Source organism: Pseudophryne corroboree, chromosome 6, assembly GCF_028390025.1.
Source record: "Pseudophryne corroboree isolate aPseCor3 chromosome 6, aPseCor3.hap2, whole genome shotgun sequence".
In the NCBI taxonomy this organism is placed as follows: domain Eukaryota; kingdom Metazoa; phylum Chordata; class Amphibia; order Anura; family Myobatrachidae; genus Pseudophryne; species Pseudophryne corroboree.
This window is the reverse complement of record NC_086449.1, coordinates 780,226,488-780,252,442: the sequence shown is the minus strand read 5'-3', so window position 1 is coordinate 780,252,442 and position 25,955 is coordinate 780,226,488. Positions and strand designations below refer to the sequence as shown.

At 47.3% G+C, this 25,955-nt stretch overlaps 1 protein-coding gene across 3 annotated transcripts in view; it reads right to left on the bottom strand.

Annotated features, from left to right (window-relative positions):
- Positions 1 to 25,955, bottom strand: part of LOC134933489 (uncharacterized) — a 147,544-nt gene that overhangs the window by 76,455 nt on the left and 45,134 nt on the right. For all 3 annotated transcript variants that reach the window (XM_063928732.1, XM_063928731.1, XM_063928733.1), the window contains 4 exons: positions 13,209 to 13,319; positions 12,820 to 12,972; positions 12,008 to 12,160; positions 4,226 to 4,373 (listed from right to left, as the gene is read on the bottom strand). In XM_063928732.1, the coding sequence (XP_063784802.1) occupies positions 4,226 to 4,373; positions 12,008 to 12,160; positions 12,820 to 12,972; positions 13,209 to 13,319 (565 nt within the window). The remainder of the gene's footprint in view (positions 1 to 4,225; positions 4,374 to 12,007; positions 12,161 to 12,819; positions 12,973 to 13,208; positions 13,320 to 25,955) is intronic.

Here is a 25,955-nt window from a genome sequence, read left to right as displayed (position 1 = left end):
CTGACCGAACCGTCCGGTTTCGGCACCACAAACAGGTTTGAGTAAAACCCCATGCCAACCAACTTTCAGATAGCCTGTTGCAACGTAACCTGCGTATCCTCCAAAGCTGGTAAGCCTGATTTGAAAAATCGGTCGGGGAGGAGTACTGTCGAACTTTAGCTTGTAGCCCTGAGAAACGAGATCTCTGACTCAGGCATCCTGGCAGGAAGTCTCCCAGACTCGGCTGAAGTGACGGTGCCCACCCACCCTTGGGGTGGGTGGGCACCGTCATGCTGAGGTCTTAGTGGAAGCAGAACCGGTGGACTGTTCCTGAGAACTGGTGCTTGCAGGTTTTCTGGACTTACCTCAGGTGCCTCTAGTCGCATTGGAGACCCCTCTGGCCTTAGACTGAAAGGACTGGACAGACTGCCCCGGATAGGAGCGTCTCGCCGCCAGGGCCCCAGAGGGGGAAACGTGGATTTCCCAGCCGTAACTTTGGAAATCCAGGTATCCAATTCAACCCCAAAAAGCCATTCCCCAGAAAAGGGGAGGGATTACACACTATGTTTGGATTCTGCGTCCGCAATCCACTGACGCAACCACGAGGCCCTGCGCGCCGACACTGCCATGGCAGAAGTCCGAGCATTAATGTTACCCATCGCTTTGAGTGAATCACAGGGGACACATGTAGTATCCTGAATGTGTTGCAGGAAGGTTACCATAGTAACTAAGGGCATATCTCCCGAGAGGCCCCCCTGAATTTGAGTGGCCCAGGAATGAATGGCATGGGTCATCCAGCAACCTGCAATGACCGGTCTTTGAGATATACCGGCTGCTGTGTATATAGACTTTAGGGTGGTCTCTATCTTCCTATCCCCAGGATCCTTCATGGTAAAGAAGCCCGGGGCAGGTAGCACCGCCTTTTTAGACAGGCGAGAGACTGATATGTCCACCGCAGGAGGTTCCTCACAAAATTTTCTACCATCAGGAGCAAATGGGAAAGTGCGCAAAACCTTTGTGTACACTTGGAATTTCTTGGCTGGATTTTTCCAGGCTTGTTTGAATAGGTCGTCTAACTCTGTAGAGTCAGGGAAAGTGACATTAGACTTGTCATGTACAAAGAAAAACGACTGCTGTGACGCAGCATCCTCTAGAGGGAGCTTTAACACGTCGTGTAGGCAGAATTAGGGGTTCAATTCCCTGAGCAGAATCAGGATCCCCACTAACGGGATCCAGGTCATCCCCATCGTCCTGTATATCCTTATCTGTATCAGAGTAGAGCAGGTAACCCACGCTTCTGTGGACCTGCATGAGAGGGGGGGGGGGCTGTACATCTGCCCTAGCAGCTAAATCTGCAACAGCTTGTTGCAGTAGCCGAGTCTTCTGCACATTAACAGTGAGCTGGGATGACATATCTGACATCATAGTCTTAAGAGACCCTAACCAGTGGGGCTCTGGACCCTCTCCACCAGCCCCTTCACTGATTTGTGAAGATTGGCTGCATTGTTCACATGAAACAGAGTCAGTAGATAATGGAGAGAATATGATGTGACATACACTGCACAGTTGGTGTTTATGCATGTTTCACAGTAAGCACAATAACATACACGTACACACAGACAGTGATATAGCAAGCCTGCCCTACTGTACGTGAGAGGAGACACAGGGGGTCATTCTGAGTTGATCGCTCGCTAGCAACTTTTTGCAGCACTGCGATCAGGTTAAAACTCGGCAAAACTGCGCATGCACCGCAATGCGCAGGCGCGACGTACGGGTACAAAGAGGATCGGTGCTGGGCGATGGATTTAATGAAGAATCCATTCGCACAGCCGATCGCAAGGTGATTGACAGAAAGAGGGCATTTATGGGTGTCAACTGACCGTTTTCTGGGAGTGTTTGGAAAAACGCAGGCGTGTCCAAGCGTTTGCAGGGAGGGTGTCTGACGTCAATTCCGGGACCAAAAAGTCTGAAGTGATCGCAGCGGCTGAGTAAGTCCAGAGCTACTCAGAAACTGCAACAAACTTTTTTGTGCCATCGGCTGCAAAAGCGTTCGCACACTTGCAAAACGAAAATACACTCTCCCATAGGCGGCGACTATCTGATCGCAGCACAGCAAAAAGTTGCTAGCAAGCAATCAACTTGGAATGACCCCCACAGAGAGAGGACACCAGCACACCCTGAGCTGCACAGCCCCAGTGAGGCTGTCAGCTCACTATAATACTGTAAACACTAGCAATTTCTATCCTAAATAGGATTCAGATAGTGTACACAAGCGGCTCTCCCCCTTTGCTACACCCTGTACCAGTTTTCCAGCGTGGCTGAGGATCAGGAAGCACTGTGTGTGCTGTCTGTGGCTGCAGTAAACAGAGGAAGACGCCAAAACGCCTCAGGTCCCGCTCTGAGGTAGGTCCGCCCCCTCCAATGGCGCCGGAGATACACTAATAATATTATACTGGCAAAGTCTCAGTTTTTGCTCAAAACCTCACACCAAGTGCTTTGTCAAGCGTTTGTGCCAGTGTCCACACGGGGATCGTAGCGGGACCCCCCCGGGAGGGTTCTGTACGCCACGCCCATGGTCACCCGCACTTCTGGTTTATACTCCCCACCGATGTCACCTTCAGGCAGCGTTAGGGGTGTGCGGCGTGCTGCGGCTGTGACAACAACCCCTCAGAAACAACAACCCCTCAGGACGGTGGTCCCCTTCCCCCTAACTCTCGCGGTGCAGGTATGCTGTTGCCCAAATAGCATACCAAAAATAACAAACAGAAAAATAAAGAAATTGAAGAAAACTCTCTGGAGCTCACAGTGTGCATCCTCTACTGAGGGCACCTTTTTCTAAACTGCCTGTGGGAGGGGGGCATAGATGGCAGGAGCCAGCACACCCAACTGAAGAAATTTAAAGTGCACTGGCTCCTTTGGACCCCGTCTATACCCCATCATACTAGATTCCCTAATATCCCTTATGGATGCTAGAGAAATCAGGTTAACACAGGATTTACAACTGAGCAGTACAGGAGCACCTAGCTCCTTCGGAACTTTGTTCTAGGAAGATATCGTAATGCAATCCAAGGCATCCCCACACAAAGCCCAGTGGTATGTACTGAAAGGGGAGTGCAAAGAGAGGCTGTAATATCTAAATCTAAAAACAGGGGCCACAAAGATATCAGATGTATATTAAATATGAGTGGCAGCACAAACTGACTCTGGGTTGTCCCTAGTGTGACCGGTACACAGCAGCAGGACCCACACAGGCGCTAACAGAGGGAGTCTGCATCCCCCCCTGATGTGGACCCCCAGGGCAAATGACCGCACTGCTGTTAGTGATTTCCCACACTGGCGGTATACAGCCACAACGATGCGGCTCCCTGCGCTGACCACTGCATCCAGCTGCTGGCACCGGGAGCGGTAATGTCCTGTCCCTTCCAGGGAGCTCATAGCAGAAATCACCAACCCAGTTGCCAGTGCTGCCGCCGCCGGCGCTGGGTGTTTTAGCGGCAGTGGCGGCGTTCTATAGTACGCCTGACACTGGCTGCTCAGAAGTTCCCATAAAAATAAAAAATTAATTAGATAAAAATAACAGGGGGAACACCTAAGACAGCCCCCTCACAAATGGTGCCCACTCCTGCCAGCACCAAACTCAAACTGGCTGCCAGTGGCTGGGAGCGGAATAGAACGGAATGGGAGCCCTGGGCTGCTGGGTAGAAATTAGTAACTGTGTGGTGCCCAGGTTCTCTCCTCTCCAAGCTATACCCCAGTGTTCCCTGTGTCCCCTAGTGGAGGATGAAGAAAGATTAAATCGGGCAAACAAATCGACAAAATCACAAAAATTTCTAAATTAGTCCCATAGGTCACTTTATTTCCATGCAACAAGTAGTAATTCTGTGAATTTATGTTATTTAAATGCAAGAGCAGCAATGCTGGCGATGCAATGTATCCTATGGTGACTTATACAATACAAATAAGAGGCCAAAAAGGCGGACTCCGTTAGCTACACATCTCACGGCCAGGAGGGTTCTAAGGCCATCTCAAGTATTAGAAACATATGACCCTAGATCTATAACCGATGCCTTTTGGAATCCTTCTATAATAATGTGATTAACCCTTGTCTGACTTCTGATGTCTCTGCGATCCAGAAAGTCGTTATAGTAGTAATATGCACATATTTCAGATACCAAACTTATTGCAAATATTACATTAGTTATAAAAATAATTTAAGAATTTAGAATTTAAATATTTCAATAATTACCCTCGCTGCCAAAATCTTGACTCTTCTGTTGATTAATGTAGCTTGTTTGTGTATTTTCCTGAAATTCACGCATTACTTTCTGCAACATGTCTACGGAAAGAATGCTTTCACTTTGATCATTTTCAGAATGTACATCTTTATAATCAGCCTGAAAAAAAAAAAAAAGTTATAGTCACTGCCGACTATGTAGGTTGGGGAAGTTTTGGCCATAAAAATTCCATAATCTATATCTCATATTGCGTAGGATAAATATAGTAATTGCAATGTGTGATTACTATAAGTTAGTACTGATTTAGAAAAAGGAGATTTATGTTCTTACCTCTTAAATCCTTTTCTTCGACTCAATAGGGGGGACACAGGGATCACGATGGGTATAGCCTTGAGAGGAGAGTTTGGGCATCAGCAGCCGAGGATCCCTTATCCTCTATACCACTCTCCCTGCCACTGGGGTATAATTTAAGTTAGGAAGCCCACAGCAATGAGCCAGTAGGAGAAGGAGGGGAAAGACAGGAGCACACTCAGAACCACACACATAGGGATGGTGACCAGAGAACCAGTGTTAGAGGAACCAAACCCCGCAAGCAGGTGTCAAAGGAATAGGAACAAATAAAAGTGTGGGCAGAGGACCACATGGCAGCCTTACAAAGCTGCTCCACAGAGGCGCCACTTTGAGCTGTCCAAGAGGCTCCCTCTGACAGAGAGGAATGAGCGGGCACCATGGCAGGGGCAGAAAGATCTGCCATACAGTAGGCCTGGTGGATTGTCAAATGGAACCACCTGTCCAGGGTCTGCTTAGTAGCTGGCCAGTTCTGCTAGTGAAAATCATACAGGACTAACAGAGAGCCCACCTTGTGTAAATCTCTGGTCCTGTCCCCATAAATTCATAGAGCACTAACAACATCCAAAGAGGCCTCCTCCGGTGTACAGTCTGGAATTTGGAAAGACGGGACCACAATCTTCTAGTTGATATGAAATCGAGACACAACCTTCGGAAAGGTAACCCAGGCGAGTCAGCAGAACGGCCAGATCAGAGCAGAAAGTCAGAAACGGGGAGGAGCGATAGCAAGCAGAAAGACAGACTTTCACGTAAGCCACCGAATGTCCACCATAAACAAGAGCTCAAAGGGAGCAGACTGGAGAACCTACCTTCCCTTACTGATAATCAACCCCAGGGAAAATGGCCGCCGCCATAGATGTGCTCCATTGCCAGCATCCCTGGGTGTGCGTGCGACCCGGACGCCCGCTTGTCAGCACCGCCGGTATTCTCCTGCACTGGCGGTGATAGACGCCACAATATAGCTCCCTGCAAGCAGGGAGCCGCCTTACCTGGTCCCCATGTAGCGTCCGGCTGAGGATCCCGGTGTGCCTATGAGGGGTCCAGCCGAAGACGCCGATCCACTCTCCTGCACTATGGCCTCTGGCGCTGGGGTGATGGAGTATCAGTGTGGGCGTCCTAAGGACCGCTAGCTCTGCTGCTCAGTTAAAATAAATAGTAAGAAATAAACGCAGAGACTACTTATAAGCATCCCTTAAAACAGTATCCACTCCTGCAGACACCAAACTAAAATTGGTGACTTGAGGCTGGGACGTGGTATAGCGGAAAAGGATCCTGGACCGCTGGGAATAAAAGCTTAACTATTTGGTGCCTGGTCCCTTCTGCACAACCTATACCCATTGTCATCCTGTGTCCCCTGTGGATTGAAGGAGAAAAAGATATTAAAAGATAAAAAAAAAAAAAAAACATAAAAATATACACTATACACTTTACAAAAAACAAAACAGGAAAAACAAATAGGAGAAGAAAAAAAAAGATTTTATTTACCTACCGTTAAATCCTTTTTTCGTAGTCCATAGAGGATGCTGGGGTCCACATTAGTACCATGGGGGTATAGACGGGGGCCACCAGAAGCCACTGGTACTTTAAGAGTTTGAGTGTGTGGGCTGGCTCCTCCCTCTATGCCCCTACTACCTGACTCAGTATAGAAACTGTGCCCGAGGAGACAGACAACTTCGAGAGAAGGATATTACACAGATAGTGGCGAGATTCACACCAGCTCACACATACAAGGCAAACCAAGCAACCCAGCTTGAAAAATCAGCAACAGCTGAAGAATATTACTTAACCAAGTAATAAAACAGTACTTAACCTACAAAGAAGCAGTACTGAACTAAGTAACCACTGCAGGATCACGGAGCGCTGGGCCGGCGCCCAGCATCCTCTACGGACTATGAGAAAAGGATTTACCGGTAGGTAATTAAAACCCTTATTTTCTCTTACATCCTAGAGCAGTGTTTCCCAACCTCGGTCCTCAAGGCACACTAACAGTCCTGGCTTTAGTGATATCCAGGCTTGAACACAGGTGACTTAATTAGTACCTCAGTTATTTTGATTTAACCATCTGTGCTGAAGCCTGGATATCACTAAAACCTGCACTGTTAGTGTGCCTTGAGGACCGCGGTTGGTAAAGCCTGTCCTAGAGGATGCTGTGGTCCACATTAGTACCATGGGGATGTACCAAAGCTCCTAGAACGGGAGGGAGAGCACGGAGGCTCCTGCAGAACTGATTGACCAAACTTCAGGTCCTCAGAGGCCAAAGTATCGAACTTGTAGAACTTTGCAAACGTGTTCGACCCAGACCAAGTAGCCACTCGGCAAAGTTGTAAAGCCGAGACACCCCGGGCAGCCGCCCAGGAAGAACCTACCTTAAGAGTAGAGTGGGCCTTAACAGAGACGTAGGACATGGCAATCCTGCCGTAGAATACGCATGCTGGATAGTGAACCTGATCCAGCGAGAAATCGTCTGCTTAGAAGCAGGACACCCAAGTTTCTTGGGATCATACAGGACAAACAAAGAGTCCAATTTTCTGTGACGAGCAGTCCTCTTCACATAGATTTTCAGAGCCCTTACAACATCCAAGGACTGATGAAACTAAGGAGTCAGAATCAACTGCCACCACAATAGGTTGGTTGATATGAAATGCCGACACAACCTTCGGAAGGAACTGCTGACGTGTCCGGAGCTCAGCTCTATCTTCATGGAAGATCAAGTAGGGGCTCTTACAAGACAAAGCCCCCAACTTCGACACACGTCTAACAGAAGCTAAGGCAAACAAAGTGACAGCCTTCCATGTGAGAAACTTGACCTCTACCTCCTGAAGAGCTTCGAACCAATCCGATTGGAGGAACTGTAACACCAAATTAAGATCCCAGGATGCCGTAGGCGGCACAAAGGGAGGCTGGATGTGCAGAACCCCTTTCAGAAAAGTCTGAACCTCAGGGAGGGAAGCCAACTGTTTCTGGAAGAAAATGGATAGGGCCGAAACCTGGACCTTTACGGATCTCAACCTCAGGCCCATATCCACACCTGCCTGCAGGAAGAGGAGAAACCATCCCAGTTGAAACTCCACCATAAAAAACTTCTTGGACTCACACCAAGATACATATTTTTTCCAAATATGATGGTAATGTTTAGACATTACTCCTTTCCTAGCCTGTATCAGGGTAGGAATAACCTTGTTTGGAATGCCCTTCCGAGCTAATATCTGGCGTTCAACCTCCATGCCGTCAAACATAGCCACGGTAAGCCTTGATAAGAGAACGGCCCCTGTTGCAGTAGGTCCTCCCGAAGAGGAAGAGACCTTGGCTCTTCTAGCATTAGATCCAAAAGATCCGCATACCAAGCCCTTCTTGGCCAGTCCGGAGCAATGAGGATTGCCTGAACTCTTGTTCTCCTTATGAGTTCTAGAACATTTGGAATGAGTGGAAGTGGAGGAAACACGTACTGGAACACCCACGGGGTCACTAGGGCGTCCACCGCCACGGCTCGACCTGGCTTGACCTGGAACAATACCGTCTTGTTGAGACGAGAGGCCATCATGTCTATTTGAGGTACACCCCAAAGATCTGTTACCTCTGTGAACACCTCCGGATGGAGTCCCCACTCTCCTGGATGGAGATCGTGTCTGCTGAGGAAGTCCGCTTCCCAGTTGTCTACTCCCGGAATGAAGATTGCTTACAGCGCCAACACATGTTTTTCTGCCCAGAGGATGATTTTTGTTACCTCTGACATTGCAGCTCTGCTCTTCGTTACGCCCTGTCGGTTTATGTAAGCCACCGTTGTTACATTGTCCGACTGCATCTGAATGGCTCGATCTCGCAGAAGATGGGCCACTTGGAGAAGAATGTTGAAAACGGCTCTTAGTTCCAGAATGTTTATTGGAAGGCTGGATTCCAGGCTTGACCACCGTCCTTGGAAGGTTTCCCCCTGGGTGACTGCGCCCCAGTCCCGGAGACTCGCATCCGTGGTTAGAAGGATCCAGTCCTGAATCCCGAACATGCGGCCCTCCAGAAGGTGAAGTAGTTGCAGCCACCAGAGGAGTGAAATCCTGGCTTTCGGCGACAGACGTATTCTCTGGTGCATGTGTAGATGAGTTCCTGACCACTTGTCCAGGAGATCCAGTTGGAAGACTCGAGCATGAAACATTCCGTACTGTAGAGCCTCGTAAGAGGCCACCATCTTCCCCAGAAGGTGAATGCACCGATGAACCGAAAGATGGCTGATTTCAGGACATCCCGAACCATTGTTTGTATCCCCAACGCTTTCTCCTCCGGGAGAAACACCCCCTGCTTTTCTGTGTCGAGGATCATTCCCAGAAAAGACAACCTCCTGGTCATCTCCAAATGTGATTTTGGAAGGTTCAGGATCCAACCGTGTTCCCTGAGCAGATGAGGCTTGAGAACAATGGACTGCAACAACTTCTCCCTGGACGATGCCTTCATCAGCAGATCGTCCAGATATGGGATTATGTTCACCCCTTGTCTGCGGAGGAGAACCATCATCTCTGCCATCACCTGTGCTGTGGAGAGGCCGAATGGTAGTGCCTGAAATTGATTGCGACTGTCCAACAGTGCAAATCTGAGATAAGCCTGGTGCGGCAGCCAAATCGGAATGTGGAGGTACCAGGATACCAGAAACTCTCCCTCCTCCAGACCTGAAATCACTGCTCTGAGAGACTCCAATTTGAATTTGAACACCTTCAGGTAAGGGTTTAACAATTTCAAGTTCAAAATTGGTCTGACTGAACCATCCGGTTTCGGTACCACGAAAAGGTTTGAATAATAACCCTTGTTCTGCATATGAGATGGAACTGGAACAATGACCTGTGACATTTCCAATTTTAGGATGGCTTCCTGTAGGATAGCCCTGTCTGCCAGCAAAGCTGGCAAGCCTGATTTGAAGAATCGGTGAGGCGGGAGTTATTGAAACTCCAGTCTGTACCCCTGGGACACAATATCCTGTATCCAGGGATCCAGGCCGGACGACACCCAGACGTGTCTGAAACGTCTAAGTCTCGCACCCACCAACCCGTCATCCAGGCTTTGCGGTCCACTGTCACGCTGAGGATTTTGAGGAACCAGAAGCAGATCTCTGGTCCTGGGAGCCTGCGGGTGCAGGCTTTTTGGATTTTGCACGACCACCTCTAAAGAAAGTGGTAGGAGGCTTGGACTTTTTTTTGCCTTAGCGGTCCGAAAGGACTGCGGTACAGCTGAAGGTATTGGTTTCTTCCTAGAAGGTGTAGCAGAGGGAAGTAAAGGTGACTTACCCGCGGTTGCCGTGGAAATCCATGCATCCAACGCTTCCCCAAATAGAGCCTGACCTGTGTATGGTAGGTTCTCCACACTTCTCCTGGATTCCGCGTCTGCGGGCTGAGACCGACATGGAAGATATCCGTGCAGTCAGCATCCCCAGGTCCTTCATGGATTCCACCATGAACCCCGCAGAATCCTGTATGTTACGTAAAAACAATTCAATGTCACTTCTATCCATTGTATCCAATTCCTATAGTAATGTGCCTGACCACTTTACTATGGCTTTAGAAATCCATGAACAGGCAATAGTGGGCCGTAACGCCACTCCCGAAGCAGTGTAAATGGATTTAAGCGTAGTGTCAATCTTACGATCAGCAGATTCTTTTAACGCGGTAGATCCAGAAACAGGTAAAACCACCTTTTTAGACAGTCTGGAGACAGATGCGTCAACAATGGGTGGGTTTTCCCATTTTTTCCTATCTTACTCAGGGAAGTGAAAAGCAACCAGAACCCTTTTTGGGATCTGGAATTTTTTCTCCGGGTTTTCCCAGGATTTTTCAAATATATTGTTTAATTCCTTAAACGCAGGGAAGGTTAGCGAGGCTTTCTTATGGTCAGTGAAGTAAGCCTCCTCAACCTGCTCAGGTGTTGTGTCATTAATGTTTAACACATCCCTAATGGCCTCAATCATGAGCTGCACCCCCTTAGCAAGGAATGCACCCCCCCCCCCCTAGCACATCCTCATCATCGTCTGCAGTATCAGAATCAGTATCTGTGTCATCTTGCTTGATTTGGGCAAGTGCACGATTCTGCAGGAACATGCTAGGGGATTTTGCAGGAATAGGGACAGAGCCTGACCAAACGGCCATAGACTTCTTCAACACCTGAGTTTCAGTCTCAGTATTAGCTACCCTAGTAGAGATCTGAGAGATCATTCCTTTGATAGAAGATAACCACTCGGGCTCAACAATAGGGATCTGAGAAGAAGCATTACAATCCTGTGTACATGGAATGGATCACTCCTCAGAGGAAACATCTTCTGCAGCATATGACACAGAGTCCCTAGACATGGCTATGTGAGATATTAAACACCCACACCCACAGGGAAATGTCAGACACAGTTTCCCCCCCAAGTATGCCACAGAGAGACACAGAGATTGAAGCCAACCCACACACAGCGCTTTTTTGAGGTAGGACTAATAATACTACCAGCGCTGTCTGTGTACCTTAACAGACCGGTAACTCACTCGCCATCGAAGTCTTCTGGCTCTGGAAGGGGGTAGCGGCATGCTGCCGGGAGTGAGCGGTCGTCTGAAGCGGCTAACGATCAGCACCCTCAGGAGCTCAGTGTCCTGTCAGCGGAGACAGTGGCTCAGACCCCGCAGGGCGGACACTACTTCCCCCCTTAGTCCCACGAAACAGGGAGGCTGTTGCCAGCGGTTCCGGTATGAATGGTCGACCATGTTATGGTCGACAGTCATTAGGTCGACCACTATTGGTCGACATTGGCATGGTCGACGTGGACAAAGGTCGACACGTGAAAATGGTCGACATATGAAAAGGTCGACATGATTTTTTTTACTTTTTTCTGTCGCTTTTTGCGTAAAGTGACAGGGAACCCCAATTAGTGCACCGCTTCGCTCACCATGCTTCGGGCAAGGTGCCACGCTCCACTACCGTTGTGCTGAGCACAGATTACCGTTCCTAACCCTAGTCCACATGGATGGTAAAGTATGGAAAAGTTCCACAAAAGTTTTTTTTTTAAACTCATGTCGACCTTTCATGTGTTGACCATGTGTCCATGTCGACCAATAGTGGTCGACCTAATGACTGTCGACCATAACATGGTCGACCATCCAAACGGATACCGTTGCCAGCAGCCTCCCTGTAAAATAATAAACTCTTAAGAAAACTTTTCTAGAAAAGCTCAGTAGAGCTCTCCTAGCTGTGACCGGCTCCTCCAGGCACATTTTCTAAACTGAGACCGGTAGGAGGGGCATAGAGGGAGGAGCCAGCCCACACTCTCAAACTCTTAAAGTGGCAGTGGCTCCTAGTGGACCCGTCTATGCCCCCATGGTACTAATGTGGACTCCAGCATCCTCTAGGACGTAAGAGAAAAAGGTATAGAAATAATAAAACATAATTTCATTAAAAATAAAATAAAAAACAAAACAAAAATATAACCATCTTACCCGTTCTGTAGCTTCATGGAATTTGTGATCATAATGTTCTGGCAAATTAGCTACATAGTTATGAATTCTTTTAATCTCTTCTACTTCACGTTTAATGGCCTCTTGGATTTTCTTGGATGTGTACCGTCTTCGTTTCAGGGCATAAGATTCTAGCTACATAACCAATAAGAAGATTATTTGTTTGTCTTTCACTCTCTCTGTGTGTATGTGTATATATATACACATACACACACACACACACACACACACACACACACACACACACACACACACACACACACTATAAGCATATATAGTAAAGTAATGCAATATTTACCAAAAAGTAGTAGGATATATCATGTAAATAATATTTTTTTTAAATAACTGAATAATGTTTAACTGCTTTCTGATAAACAATTCAGTAAACTCAATTTTTGCAATTTGGACTTGAAACATAGCCCTCTACTAATTAAAAAAAAAGCACAACATTTTTTAATAACATGCCACCCCTGTAAGCCTGGGCCAGTAATCGATATACCTACTGAGCTATCAAACTACCTACCTACAGAACTATCAAACTACCTACCTATCAAACAATCAATCTACCAACAGAACTATCTACTTACCAAACTATCTTCAGATCACCCAACCCCAACTAACTACCTACTGACAGATCTACCTACCTATACATCTAAACAAGGCATCAAAAAAGATATTAAAAGCAAAACTATTAACTCTTCAGTAGAAAAGAAGGGGGGGGGGGGGGGGGAGGTAAAGAAATAATAACATTTTTTTTTTAAATATTAATAAAAAAATATATATAACAATCTTACCCATCCTGCATTTTCATGGAATTTGTGATCAGAATTTTTTGGAAAACTAGCTACGTAGGTATGAATTCCTTCAATCTTTTCTGCATCACGCTGAAGGGCCGCTCTGATTCTCTTGGCTGTATTCCGTTTTCGTTTTTCTGTATCAGATTTTAGCTAAATAAACCAGCGACAGATTATTTGTCTTTCACTCTATACGCCCCCACCTTTTTATTAAATCCTATTAGCATATATAGTAATGAAATAATATTTGACATAAATCGGTAGACTATATTAGGTACATAATATATATATATTTTTTTTAAATAGCTAAATATTTTCTGATTGCATGCTGATAACAATTCAGTACAATAAACTCACTCTGGAAATAGAGGACTGCTTAATACATTTACCTTAAACTCTGGGTAACTTATAATGTGCAATATGTAGATTTCCGCTGGGCAGCCCATTTTCTTGGAACGCCGTTTGAGGAGTCTCCTTTTTATGACGGAATGATCTTCTGCCTGTAGGAAATGTAAAGTGCTATTATTAAAACATTATATTTTCTGCTGCGGGGTACACTGGGCTCCACAGGGTATAACATGGGGGGGGGGGGTGTAGAGTAGGATTTTGATCAGAGGCACCAACAGGCTCAAAGCTTTGACCTTCTTCCCAAAATGCATAGCGCCGCCTCCTCTATAACCCTGCCTCCGTGCACAGGAGCTCAGTTTTGTAGTTGGTGCCATGCAGTAAGCAGGCATACAACAGGGAGCAGCCCTGAGAAGAGCTTTCCTAAGTAAAAAATGAAGACTTCAAGGGCTGCAGCAGTGACTCTGTGAATATTAGATGTCAGTCTGACATCTCCTGCTGCAGCTCCATCACCTCCCCCAGCGGCGCTGTATACTCCCGCGCCCTGGTTGCCGGGTACTTACAGCGGAGGCTCCGGTTTGCTCCTCGTTAGTCACACACCCAAGTTTACCTGGATCGCGTGGCTACACTCAGGGAGGAGTTAAGTGGGTCCCCTAGGCAGGTCCCGCTAATATCGCGATCCGGCGCGGCCGGGGGGAGGCGGGCCGCGCACGCTGGTGTGGACACTGTGGTCGGGCAGAGACTCCACTAAACCACCAGGGCAAGGGCACAGGCCATTTTTTTTACCTCACAAAAATCGTTTTATTAACAGCCCATAGTACCAGTGGGGAAGTCCAGCAGAGGGATAAGGCTTGGACCTGTAGCCCCTCCCCCAGCCCTAGGGCACCATTTATAGTAATGTTCCTGCCCTGGAGCTGCATATCTCTCTCTATCCCTCACTCCCAGTCAGTGTTTGGTCGCCATTACACAGAGCAGCACTGTTCCTGGGACTGTTTGGGCAAATCCTCCTGTGTAAAGCCGCCTGCATATCAGCGCTGTGCCTTTTACAAGACACTTAAGTATTCTACATGTCTGTTGACAGTGTTAGTTAAGAAACAGTGCACTTGGTCAGGGTTATAATAAGAATTTACTTACCGATAATTCTATTTCTCGGAGTCCGTAGTGGATGCTGGGGTTCCTGAAAGGACCATGGGGAATAGCGGCTCCGCAGGAGACAGGGCACAAAAAAGTAAAGCTTTTACCAGATCAGGTGGTGTGCACTGGCTCCTCCCCCTATGACCCTCCTCCAGACTCCAGTTAGGTACTGTGCCCGGACGAGCGTACACAATAAGGGAGGCAATTTGAATCCCGGGTAAGACTCATACCAGCCACACCAATCACACCGTACAACTTGTGATCTAAACCCAGTTAACAGTATGATAACAGAAAGAGCCTCTTAAAGATGGCTCCTTAACAATATAACCCGAATTTGTTAACAATAACTATGTACAGTATTGCAGATAATCCGCACTTGGGATGGGCGCCCAGCATCCACTACGGACTCCGAGAAATAGAATTATCGGTAAGTAAATTCTTATTTTCTCTATCGTCCTAAGTGGATGCTGGGGTTCCTGAAAGGACCATGGGGATTATACCAAAGCTCCCAAACGGGCGGGAGAGTGCGGATGACTCTGCAGCACCGAATGAGAGAATTCCAAGTCCTCTTTTGCCAGGGTATCAAATTTGTAGAATTTTACAAACGTGTTTTCCCCCGACCACGTAGCTGCTCGGCAGAATTGTAATGCCGAGACCCCTTGGGCAGCCGCCCAAGATGAGCCCACCTTCCTTGTGGAATGGGCCTTAACAGATTTAGGCTGTGGCAGGCCTGCCACAGAATGAGCAAGTTGAATTGTGTTACAAATCCAACGAGCAATCGTCTGCTTAGAAGCAGGGGCACCCAACTTGTTGGGTGCATATAGTATCAACAGCGAGTCAGATTTTCTGACTTCAGCCGTCCTTGAAATGTATATTTTTAAGGCTCTGACAACGTCCAACAACTTGGAGTCCTCCAAGTCGCCAGTGGCCGCAGGCACCACAATAGGTTGGTTCAGGTGAAACGCTGATACCACCTTAGGGAGAAAATGCGGACGAGTCCTCAGTTCTGCCCTATCCGAATGGAAGATTAGATAAGGGCTTTTATAAGATAAAGCCGCCAATTCAGATACTTTCCTGGCGGAAGCCAGGGCCAGTAACATAGTCACTTTCCATGTGAGATATTTAAAATCCACCTTTTTCAATGGTTCAAACCAATGGGATTTGAGGAAATCTAAAACTACATTTAGATCCCACGGTGCCACCGGAGGCACCACAGGAGGCTGTATATGCAGTACTCCTTTAACAAAAGTCTGTACCTCAGGAACTGAGGCCAATTCTTTTTGGAAGAATATTGACAGGGCCGAAATTTGAACCTTAATAGATCTCAATTTGAGACCCATAGACAATCCTGATTGTAGGAAATGTAGGAAACGACCCAGTTGAAATTCCTCCGTCGGAACACTCCGATCCTCGCACCACGCGACATATTTTCGCCAAATGCGGTGATAATGTTTCGCGGTGACTTCCTTCCTTGCCTTAATCAAGGTAGGAATGACTTCTTCTGGAATGCCTTTCCCTTTTAGGATCTGGCGTTCAAACGCCATGCCGTCAAACGCAGCCGCGGTAAGTCTTGAAAGAGACAGGGACCCTGTTGTAGCAGGTCCCTTCTCAGAAGTAGAGGGCACGGGTCGTCCGTGACCAACTCTTGAAGTTCCGGGTACCAAGTCCTTCTTGGCCAATCCGGAGCCACTAGTATTGTTCTTACTCCTCTTCACCGTATAATCTTCAATACCTTTGGTATGAGAGGCAGAGGAGGAAACACATATACTGATTTGTACACCCAAGGTGTTACCAGTGCGTCCACAGCTATTGCCTGTGGATCTCTTGACCTGGCGCAATACTTGTCCAGTTTCTTGTTGAGGCGAGACGCCATCATGTCTACCATTGGTCTTTCCCAACAGTTTATTAGCATGTGGAAGACTTCTGGATGAAGACCCCCCTCTCCCGGGTGAATATCGTGTCTGCTGAGGAAGTCTGCTTCCCAGTTGTCCACGCCCGGGAAGAACACTGCTGACAGTGCTATTACGTGATTCTCCGCCCAGCGAAGAATCTTGGCAGCTTCTGCCATTGCACTCCTGCTTCTTGTGCCGCCCTGTCTGTTTACATGGGCGACCGCCGTGATGTTGTCCGACTGAATCAACACCTGTTTTCCTTGCAGGAGTGGTTCCGCCTGGCTTAGAGCATTTTAGATTGCTCTTAGTACCAGAATGTTTATGTGAAGAGACTTTTCCAGGTTCGTCCATACCCCCTGGAAGTTTCTTCCTTGTGTGACTGCTCCCCAACCTCTCAGGCTGGCGTCCGTGGTCACCAGGATCAAATCCTGTATGCCGAATCTGCGGCCCTCCAATAGATGAGCCTTTTGCAACCACCACAGAAGATATACCCTTGTCCTTGGCGACAGGGTTATTCGCAGGTGCATCTGAGGATGCGACCCTGACCATTTGTCCAACAGATCCCTTTGGAAAATTCTTGCATGGAATCTGCCGAATGGAATTGCTTCGTAAAAAGCCACCATTTTTCCCAGGACTCTTGTGCATTGATGTACAGACACCTTTCCTGGTTTTAGGAGGTTCCTGACAGGTCGGATAACTCCTTGGCTTTTTCCTCGGGAAGAAAAACCTTTTTCTGAACCGTGTCCAGAATCATCCCTAGGAACAGCAGACGTATCGTCGGAAAACAGCTGCGATTCTTGGAATATTTAGAATCCAGTCGTGCCGTCGAAGAACTACTTTAGATAGTGCTCTTCCGACCTCCAACTGTTCTCTGGAACTTGCCCTTTTTAGGTCGTGCAAGTAAGGGATAATTTAGATGCCTTTTTTCTTTGAAGAAACATCTTTTCGGCCATTACCTTGGTAAAAAGGCCCGGGGTGCCGTGGATAATTCAAACGGCATCGTCTGAAACTGATATTGACAGTTCTGTACCACGAACCAGAGGTACCCTTGATGAGAAGGACAAAATTTGGACATGGAGGTAATCCTTGATGTCCAGGGACACCATATAGTCCCCTTTTTTCCGGTTCGCTATCACTGCTCTGAGTGACTTTATCTCGATTTGAACCTTTTATGTAAGTGTTCAAACATTTTAGATTTAGACTATGTGTCACCAAGCCGTCTGGCTTCAGTACCACAATATAGTGTGGAAAAATAATACCCTTTTCCTTGTCGTAGGAGGGGTACTTTGATTATCACCTGCTGGATATACAGCTTGTGAATTGTTTCCAATGCTGCCTCCCTGTCGGAGGGAGCCGTTGGTAAAGCAGACTTCAGGAACCTGCGAGGAGAAGATGTCTCGACTCTCCAATCTTTACCCCTGGGATAATACTCGTACGATCTAGGGGTCAACTTGCGAGTGATCCCACTGCGCCCTGAGACTCTTGAGACTACCCCCCCACCTTGAGTCCGCTTGCACGGCCCCAGCGTCATGCTGAGGACTTGGCAGACGCGGTGGAGGGCTTCTTTTCCTGGGAAAGGGCTGCCTGCTGCAGTCTACTTCCCTTACCTCTATGTCTGGGCAGATATGACTGGCCTTTTGCCTGCATGCCCTCATGGGAAAGGAAAGATTGAGGCTGAAAAGACGGTGTCTTTTTTAGCTGAGATGTAACTTGGGGTAAAAAAGGTTGGATTTCCCAGCTGTTGCTGTGGTCCCCAGGTCCGATGGACCGACCCCCAAATAACTCCTTCCCTTTATACAGCAATACTTCCATCTGCCGTATGGGATCTGTATCACCTGACCACTGTCGTGTCCCTGACATCTTCTGGGAGATATGGACAACGCACTTATCTTGATGCCAGAGAGCAAATATCCCTCTGTGCATCTCACATACATATATATAGAATGCATCCTATTAAATGCTCTACATGAATAAAATATTTTCAGTCAGGGAATCCGACCAAGCCAACCCAGCACTGCATCTCCAGGCTGATGGCGATCGCTGGTCGCAGTATAACCACCGTATGTGTGTATATACTTTTTAGGATATTTTTCCAGCTTCCTATCAGCTGGCTCCTTGAGGGCGGCCGTATCTGGAGACGGTAACGCCACTTGATAAGCGTGTGAGCGCCTTATCACCCTAAGGGGTGTTTCCCAACGTACCCTAATTTCTGGCGGGAAAGGGTATAACGCCAATATTTGCTATCGGGGTAACCCTACGCATCATCACACACTTCATTTTATTTTATCTGATTCAGGAAAAACTACAGGTAGTTTTTTCACTCCCACATAATACCCTTTCTTGTGGTACTTGTAGTATCAGAAACACGTAACACCTCCTTCATTGCCCTTAACGTGTGGCCCTAATGAGAAATACGTTTGTTTATTCACCGTCGACACTGTATTCAGTGTCCGTGTCTGTGTCTGTGTCGACCGACTGAGGTAAATGGGCGTTTTTAAAACCCCTGACGGTGTTTCTGAGACGCCTGGACCGGTCCTAATAGATTGTCGGCCGTCTCATGTCGTCAACCGACCTTGCAGCGTGTTGACATTCTCACGTAATTCTCTAAATAAGCCATCCATTCCGGTGTCGACTCCCTAGAGAGTGACATCACCATTACAGGCAATTTCTCCGCCTCCTCACCAACATCGTCCTCATACATGTCGACACACACGTACCGACACACAGCACACACACCGGGAATGCTCTGACAGAGGACAGGACCCACTAGCCCTTTGGGGAGACAGAGGGAGAGTCTGCCAGCACACACCAAAACGCTATAATTATATAGGGACAACCTTATATAAGTGTTTCTCCCTTATAGCATCTTTTATATATATACAATATCGCCAAAATCAGTGCCCCCCCTCTCTGTTTTAACCCTGTTTCTGTAGTGCAGTGCAGGGGAGAGCCTGGGAGCCTTCTCTCCAGCTTTTCTGTGAGAGAAAATGGCGCTGTGTGCTGAGGAGATAGGCCCCGCCCCTTTTTCGGCGGGCTCGTCTCCCGCTATTTTTGAAGTTAGGCAGGGGTTAAATATCTCCATATAGCCTCTGTGGGCTATATGTGAGGTATTTTTTTTGCCTCTAATAAGGTTTTTATTTGCCTCTCAGAGCGCCCCCCCCAGCGCTCTGCACCCTCAGTGACTGTTGTGTGAAGTGTGCTGAGAGGAAAATGGCGCACAGCTGCAGTGCTGTGCGCTACCTTTATGAAGACTCAGGAGTCTTCAGCCGCCGATTTTGGACCTCTTCTCTCTTCAGCGTCTGCAAGGGGGCCGGCGGCGCGGCTCCGGTGACCATCCAGGCTGTACCTGTGATCGTCCCTCTGGAGCTAGTGTCCAGTAGCCAAGCAGCAAATCCACTCTGCACGCAGGTGAGTTCACTACTTCTCCCCTAAGTCCCTCGTTGCAGTGATCCTGTTGCCAGCAGGACTCACTGTAAAGTAAAAAACCTAAGCTAAACTTTCTCTAAGCAGCTCTTTAGGAGAGCCACCTAGATTGCACCCTTCTCGTTCGGGCACAAAATCTAACTGGAGTCTGGAGGAGGGTCATAGGGGGAGGAGCCAGTGCACACCACCTGATCTGGTAAAAGCTTTACTTTTTTGTGCCCTGTCTCCTGCGGAGCCGCTATTCCCCATGGTCCTTTCAGGAACCCCAGCATCCACTTAGGACGATAGAGAAATAGTACAAGTACCCTGTGATATACATCCAGTCTTTACTGTGCATTGATATATCTACTAAATATATAGCCGTACTGAGTATTACTTTGTGTTGCTAGTCCAGTGCAGTTTTATTCCATGTCATAATTTCTGCATTGTACATTGTGACTATATGTGTGTGACCTCCATTTCATGTCTCTCACTCAGATTGCTATCCCTATATTCTATAACCTGAGGGGGTTAGGTGCATCAGGTTTATCATTTAATATACAGTAGGTAGTTCACAGGATACTTATTGCGTATTTTTCTCTGTGAATTTCAGTCACATATACCTCTTGAATTCCCTGTTTGTGCTAATACACTGCACAGAGGGTTCTTGTCAGGTATTGTGCTGCCGAGATTGTGTTGGGTTTCCCTGCATTGAGCTTTCGGATATGTCAGCTACAAAGGGCAACGGAGCTGGGGCTGATCCCACATTGCGTGGTGGTGACGCTGCAGACACATTTGAGGAAAACATAGCAGCTGAGGGTTCAGGTTCTGAGGATTACCCCCCCCCCCCCCCCACGTGGGATCGTAGCAACGAGGGGTTTAAAATTACCCACCTTGGGCTACCTTCTCCACGCTATTGAATCCGCTGGTAACTAGGCAAACGCCCCCTATGGGACCTCCTGTGCCGGCACAACCGCTTATCGTCCCCGTGGTTAACCCGCCATGGGCAGATCAACTGTCTGCTCAGTTAGAGCAATTGAACCAATCACTGACTATTCAGAAGTCTAACCCTCACCCGCCTAAGACCAAGGGGTCCTCTAAGTGGGCCATTACTTCCTCACAATCCACCAACGTCCCAGACACCTCGTCTGATGAGGATGGCATATATACTGACCCCACAGATTCTGACCCTGATGCTTCTGTTGGGGAGTCTGTCTCACAGGTGGATGTTCCTGACTTGCTGGAGGCTAATTCTTCAAATAACTGATGACACAGAGCCTGATACTGCCCCTAAGAAACCGGACAGGTTTAAACGTCAGAAAGTGGTTAAACAATCCAGGAATGAAATTCACGCCTCACAAGAAGATGCTGGCTCGCTACCCCCTTGCTGCGGAGTTCAGTAAAAATTGTGAAACACTCTCGCCAGTGGATTCACAGGTGGCGCGGCTGGTGGTATCCTCAGCTCTACCAGTAACTACCGTCACATCTCTGAAAGAAACGACGGATAAGCGCGTGGAGGGTTGTTTAAAGGCGATTTACACCCTAGCAGGTGCTGCGCATCGGTCCACCATTGCAGCGACTTGGGCTGCAGAGGCTCAGGAGTTGGAAGCTAAGATGTCTTCCAACGCTTCTGATCATGCTAGACAATGTCTATCGTATATTGTCACAGCTTCTCATTACATTAAGGAGGCGGCTTTTGATGCCAGTATTCTGGCGGCCAAGGCTTCTACTACGTCCATACTGGCTCGCCGGATTCTATGGTTGCGGTCCTGGTCCGTGGATCTAGACTCTAAGAAAACCCTGGAGGGACTCTCTTTTAAGGGAAAAATCCATTTCGGAGAAGACCTCAGCAAGATAGTGGCTGACTTAGCTTCTGCTATAACAGCTGGTCTACCTAGTACTGCTCCTTCAGTACCGAAGGGTAAGAGTACTTCTTTTCGCTCCTTTCGTCCTTCAGGGAAAGCAAAGGGTCAGGCGTACCCGAAATAGGCTCGCAGTTCCAAACCCAATAAGCCCAAACCCAAAACGGGCCTGGGCTGCCCGTCAGGCTGCTTCCAAGACTGACAAGCCTGCCGAATGACGGGGCGCCTCCCTCGGGGGGATCCCAGGGTGGGGGGCCAACTTCTAGGGTATACCCAGGAATGGTTGATGACCACTTCCGATGCCTGGGTACGGGATGTTGTCACTCGATGTTACGCCGTATTCTTCAAAAATCGTCCCCCTCATCGATTTTGCCTGACAGACGGCCCTTCGGATCAGGTGAAGGCAAAAACTCTTCATTCGGTGGTACAGTCCCTCCTGGACACAGGAGTGGTAATACAGGTGCCTCTGGCTCATAGAGGCAAGGGGTACTATTCACCGCTGTTCCTTGATCCGAAACCGAATGGGTCCTCTCTGCCCATTCTCGACCTCAAGTCCTTGAACAAATTTGTGGGGGTCTCCCAAGTTTCTTATGGAAGCTTTATTGTTCTGGCCTTGGAACCTGGGGATTATATGGTCTCCCTGGACATACAAGATGCTTACATGGATGTTCCCATTGCAATGTCACATCAGCAGTACCTGAGGTTTGTGGTTGGCTACCTCCATTACCAATTACCACGAGTCTTCACCAAGGTTATGGCGGTAATGACGGCTGTACTACGCCGTCAAGGGGTCAGGATCCTGACGTATCTGGACGACTTATTGATCCTGGCAAATTCCCCAGAAATTCTCCTCCTCCGCCATCTAGATCTGACTGTCCAGTTTCTGCAAGCCCGCGGGTGGCTCATCAACTGGAAGAAATCTTCCCTGGTCCCTGCGCAGAGCATGGTGCAACTGGGAGCGTTGCTTGACAATCACAACCAGAGGTTGTTCTGGTCTCAGGAGAAGGTCCTAAAGCTTCAGGACAGGACTCAACGCTTCCTATCTCGTCCACAAGTGTCGATACATTTGGCGATGCAAGTGTTAAGTCTCATGGTGTCCACTTTCGACATGGTGGAGTACGCTCAATTCCATTCACGCCCTTTGCAGAAACTGATTCTTGCCAAATGGGACGGCCTGCCTCACCGGATCAGGTCTCACATGAACTCCTTGTTTCCGGAGGTCCGCCTGTCACTGAGCTGGTGGCTGCAGGACGGACGTCTGAGCAGGGGTCGTCCCTTCTGGATCTCCAACTGGGTCCTTCTGACGACGGATGCCAGTCTGAGAGTCTAGGGCATGGTGTTGGAGCAACACTCCCTTCAGGGTCGGTGGACCAAGGAGGAGTCTCTCCTTCCGGTCAACATTCTAGAACTGCGGGCGGTGTTCAATGCTCTGAACCTGGCCCAGCATTTAATTCAGAACAGACCTGTTCAGGTACAGTCGGACAACGCCACCAGGGTGGCGTACATAAATCATCAAGGCGGCACTTGAAGCCGCATGGCAATTAGGGAAGTATCAAGGATTCTTCAATGGGCAGAACGCCATCTGCCAGCCGTATTGGCAGTGTTCATTCCGGGGGTCCTCAACTGGGAAGCGGACTTTCTCAGTCGTCAGGACATACACGCCGGAGAGTGGAGCCTCCATCCAGAAGTATTTCAACTCCTCGTGGACAAGTGGAGCCTTCCAGATGTGGATCTGATGGCGTCTCGACACAATCACAAGGTTCCGGTCTTCGGAGCAAAAACAAGGGATCCTCACTGGCAATCCCATGGAACTTTTGGCTGCCATATGTGTTCCCTCCAGTGTCTTTACTGCCCAGAGTGATAAGGAAGTGCAAACAAGAAGGAGGCATACTACTTCTAATTGCTCCCGAGTGGCCCAGACGGCATTGGTTGCTCCCGAGTGGCTCAGATGGCATTGGTTCTCAGACCTACAGGGCCTCTAGATAGAGTGTCCCCTTCTACTTCCACAATGGTCAGACCTCCTTGTGTCTAAGAAAAAGAAATATGTTTTTTTACAAAAACAATGAGAATGCGCTACCTCAATCTGATATGATTTTTAATATTTATATAAAACAATATACATCACATTGATACCGGCCAGTATCTTAAATCTAAAAAACAATTGCTATACACATATACAATTCAAGGTATATATATATATATATATATATATGTAGAAATTTGTTTATAGGTCGGTGCGCTTATCCAACGTTCAGAAGATCCCTTTCCTAAGGAGGGATTTGCCGAATTGTCTATAAGCTGTGACTCAATTAGTCGTATCTGGGTCCGTATCTTCAGCCTTCCTGCAAGGATTCTATACTCAAAAACACCTTCCAAACCTCTTTGGTGGCAGCTCAGTTCTTCGATGTATGACCTAGGTCAGTTCAGTCATGCGATTCTGTGGAGGTAGGGAAGAAGAACAAGCGCCATATGGTGTAGTAATTTAGGACACAAATAGGACCGAAAGATGGATAAAATTTGGTAAGTACCGGATAACGTCTTGGAATTAGGCCTGTCAAACTCAGTCTTTCACGTCGGCTGTCCCCACCTATAAGGAGACAGAATTCGTCGCCGTATAGTGAAGTACCACATCAATATTCAAATATAGCATGTAGGATATGCTCATATCCAGATGGTTCAGGTAGGTCCGGCAAATGCGCTCCTTCAAAAAATTCCCAGTCACTGCACTGTATGATCATGCAATGTTTAATCAAAAATAATAATAATAAAAAAATACTTTAAACACAATAAATAAGTAAATAATAATTCTTAGCTTAGTGGTACAGGCAGTGGGTAGGTCAGTCAAGTTTCTCAACGCGTTTCGCCTTTTAGGGCTTCCTCAGGAGAAGGAGGAAGCCCTAAAAGGCGAAACGCGTTGAGAAACTTGACTGACCTACCCACTGCCTGTACCACTAAGCTAAGAATTATTATTTACTTATTTATTGTGTTTAAAGTATTTTTTTATTATTATTTTTGATTAAACATTGCATGATCATACAGTGCAGTGACTGGGAATTTTTTGAAGGAGCGCATTTGCCGGACCTACCTGAACCATCTGGATATGAGCATATCCTACATGCTATATTTGAATATTGATGTGGTACTTCACTATACGGCGACGAATTCTGTCTCCTTATAGGTGGGGACAGCCGACGTGAAAGACTGAGTTTGACAGGCCTAATTCCAAGACGTTATCCGGTACTTACCAAATTTTATCCATCTTTCGGTCCTATTTGTGTCCTAAATTACTACACCATATGGCGCTTGTTCTTCTTCCCTACCTCCATATATATATATATATATATATTCACTTAATAAAATGTGTTCTTTAAGGAACAAAACCTGTTTAAATGACCAATGTTAAGGCAATCCATATATTTCTATATTCCGTTAAGCAATTCAGGCATTCCTATGCATATATGGTAGTCTGTGCCCTGTCACACCTGTGAGTTTCCCATTCACATGTAATTATGTTTTTGCAGCATTATAATACTCTTGTGCAAATATCGGTCTTTGTTTCACTGCACCGTGTATCCAATGTATTATTATAGCTACCTTGTAGCAATGTCTCTTTGCCCGTGTTTCCTCTGGGCAAACCTCCGTTCCCCTCCCGGCTAGTGCTTTTAATTTTAGCCATTTTATGGCAAAACCACGTGGACAATTCATTAATGTGCGCAATTTTCACCCAGTGATGTCATTATGTAATCTACTGCATCACTGACTATTGAGAAAATGGCCCAAATTCATCTTTAAAATAAAATAAATTGTATTTTAATGAAACAATGTTAAAATTATAGTACATGCTATATGGCTGGTATATTTGGCATTGGGTGCAACTCTGGTATGAGACAGGGACGATGAAGTAATTATTATTGAATTGCGTTATATTGACCGTTGCCCCCAGCTTCACAATGCAGAAAAGTGTGGCATCTATTCACCTAGTAGTGATCGGCAAGTGCAATATTTCTAACCCGCGGGTGAGGAAGGTACAGGGCCAGCTGGTTTATCGGGGCACCGCTAAAAGGGCAGGGAGCATTTTGTGGTTTTCAAAATCAGACAGGGCATGGCACCCTGCTAAAATAGCGTAGCGAGAACACTAACGGAAGAACTCAAGTTTTGTTATTTGGATATGATACTTCACAGCCTAATAAAACCCTTAATGACCCTTTTGCCCATTGTCTCCACACAAATCTTTTTCCTGCCACCCTTGGATGCTCAGTGCTGCTCTGCAGCACTATGTCCTAGGCACCCTGCAAGCCAAAAGCAGGGGCTGTTGGGCAGCAAAGACCTGCGCCTTAGGTAATGGTACTGCTTGCTCAACCCTTACTAGTGCCATAGAATATGATAATAATGATAATAGAGAGGTCAAAGACAATACTAGAACTTTGAAGAAGCAATGGAAGGCCACCATCAGAAATAGGCAGCAATGAGCCAAAACTACTTCATTTACAAAGCAAAACTA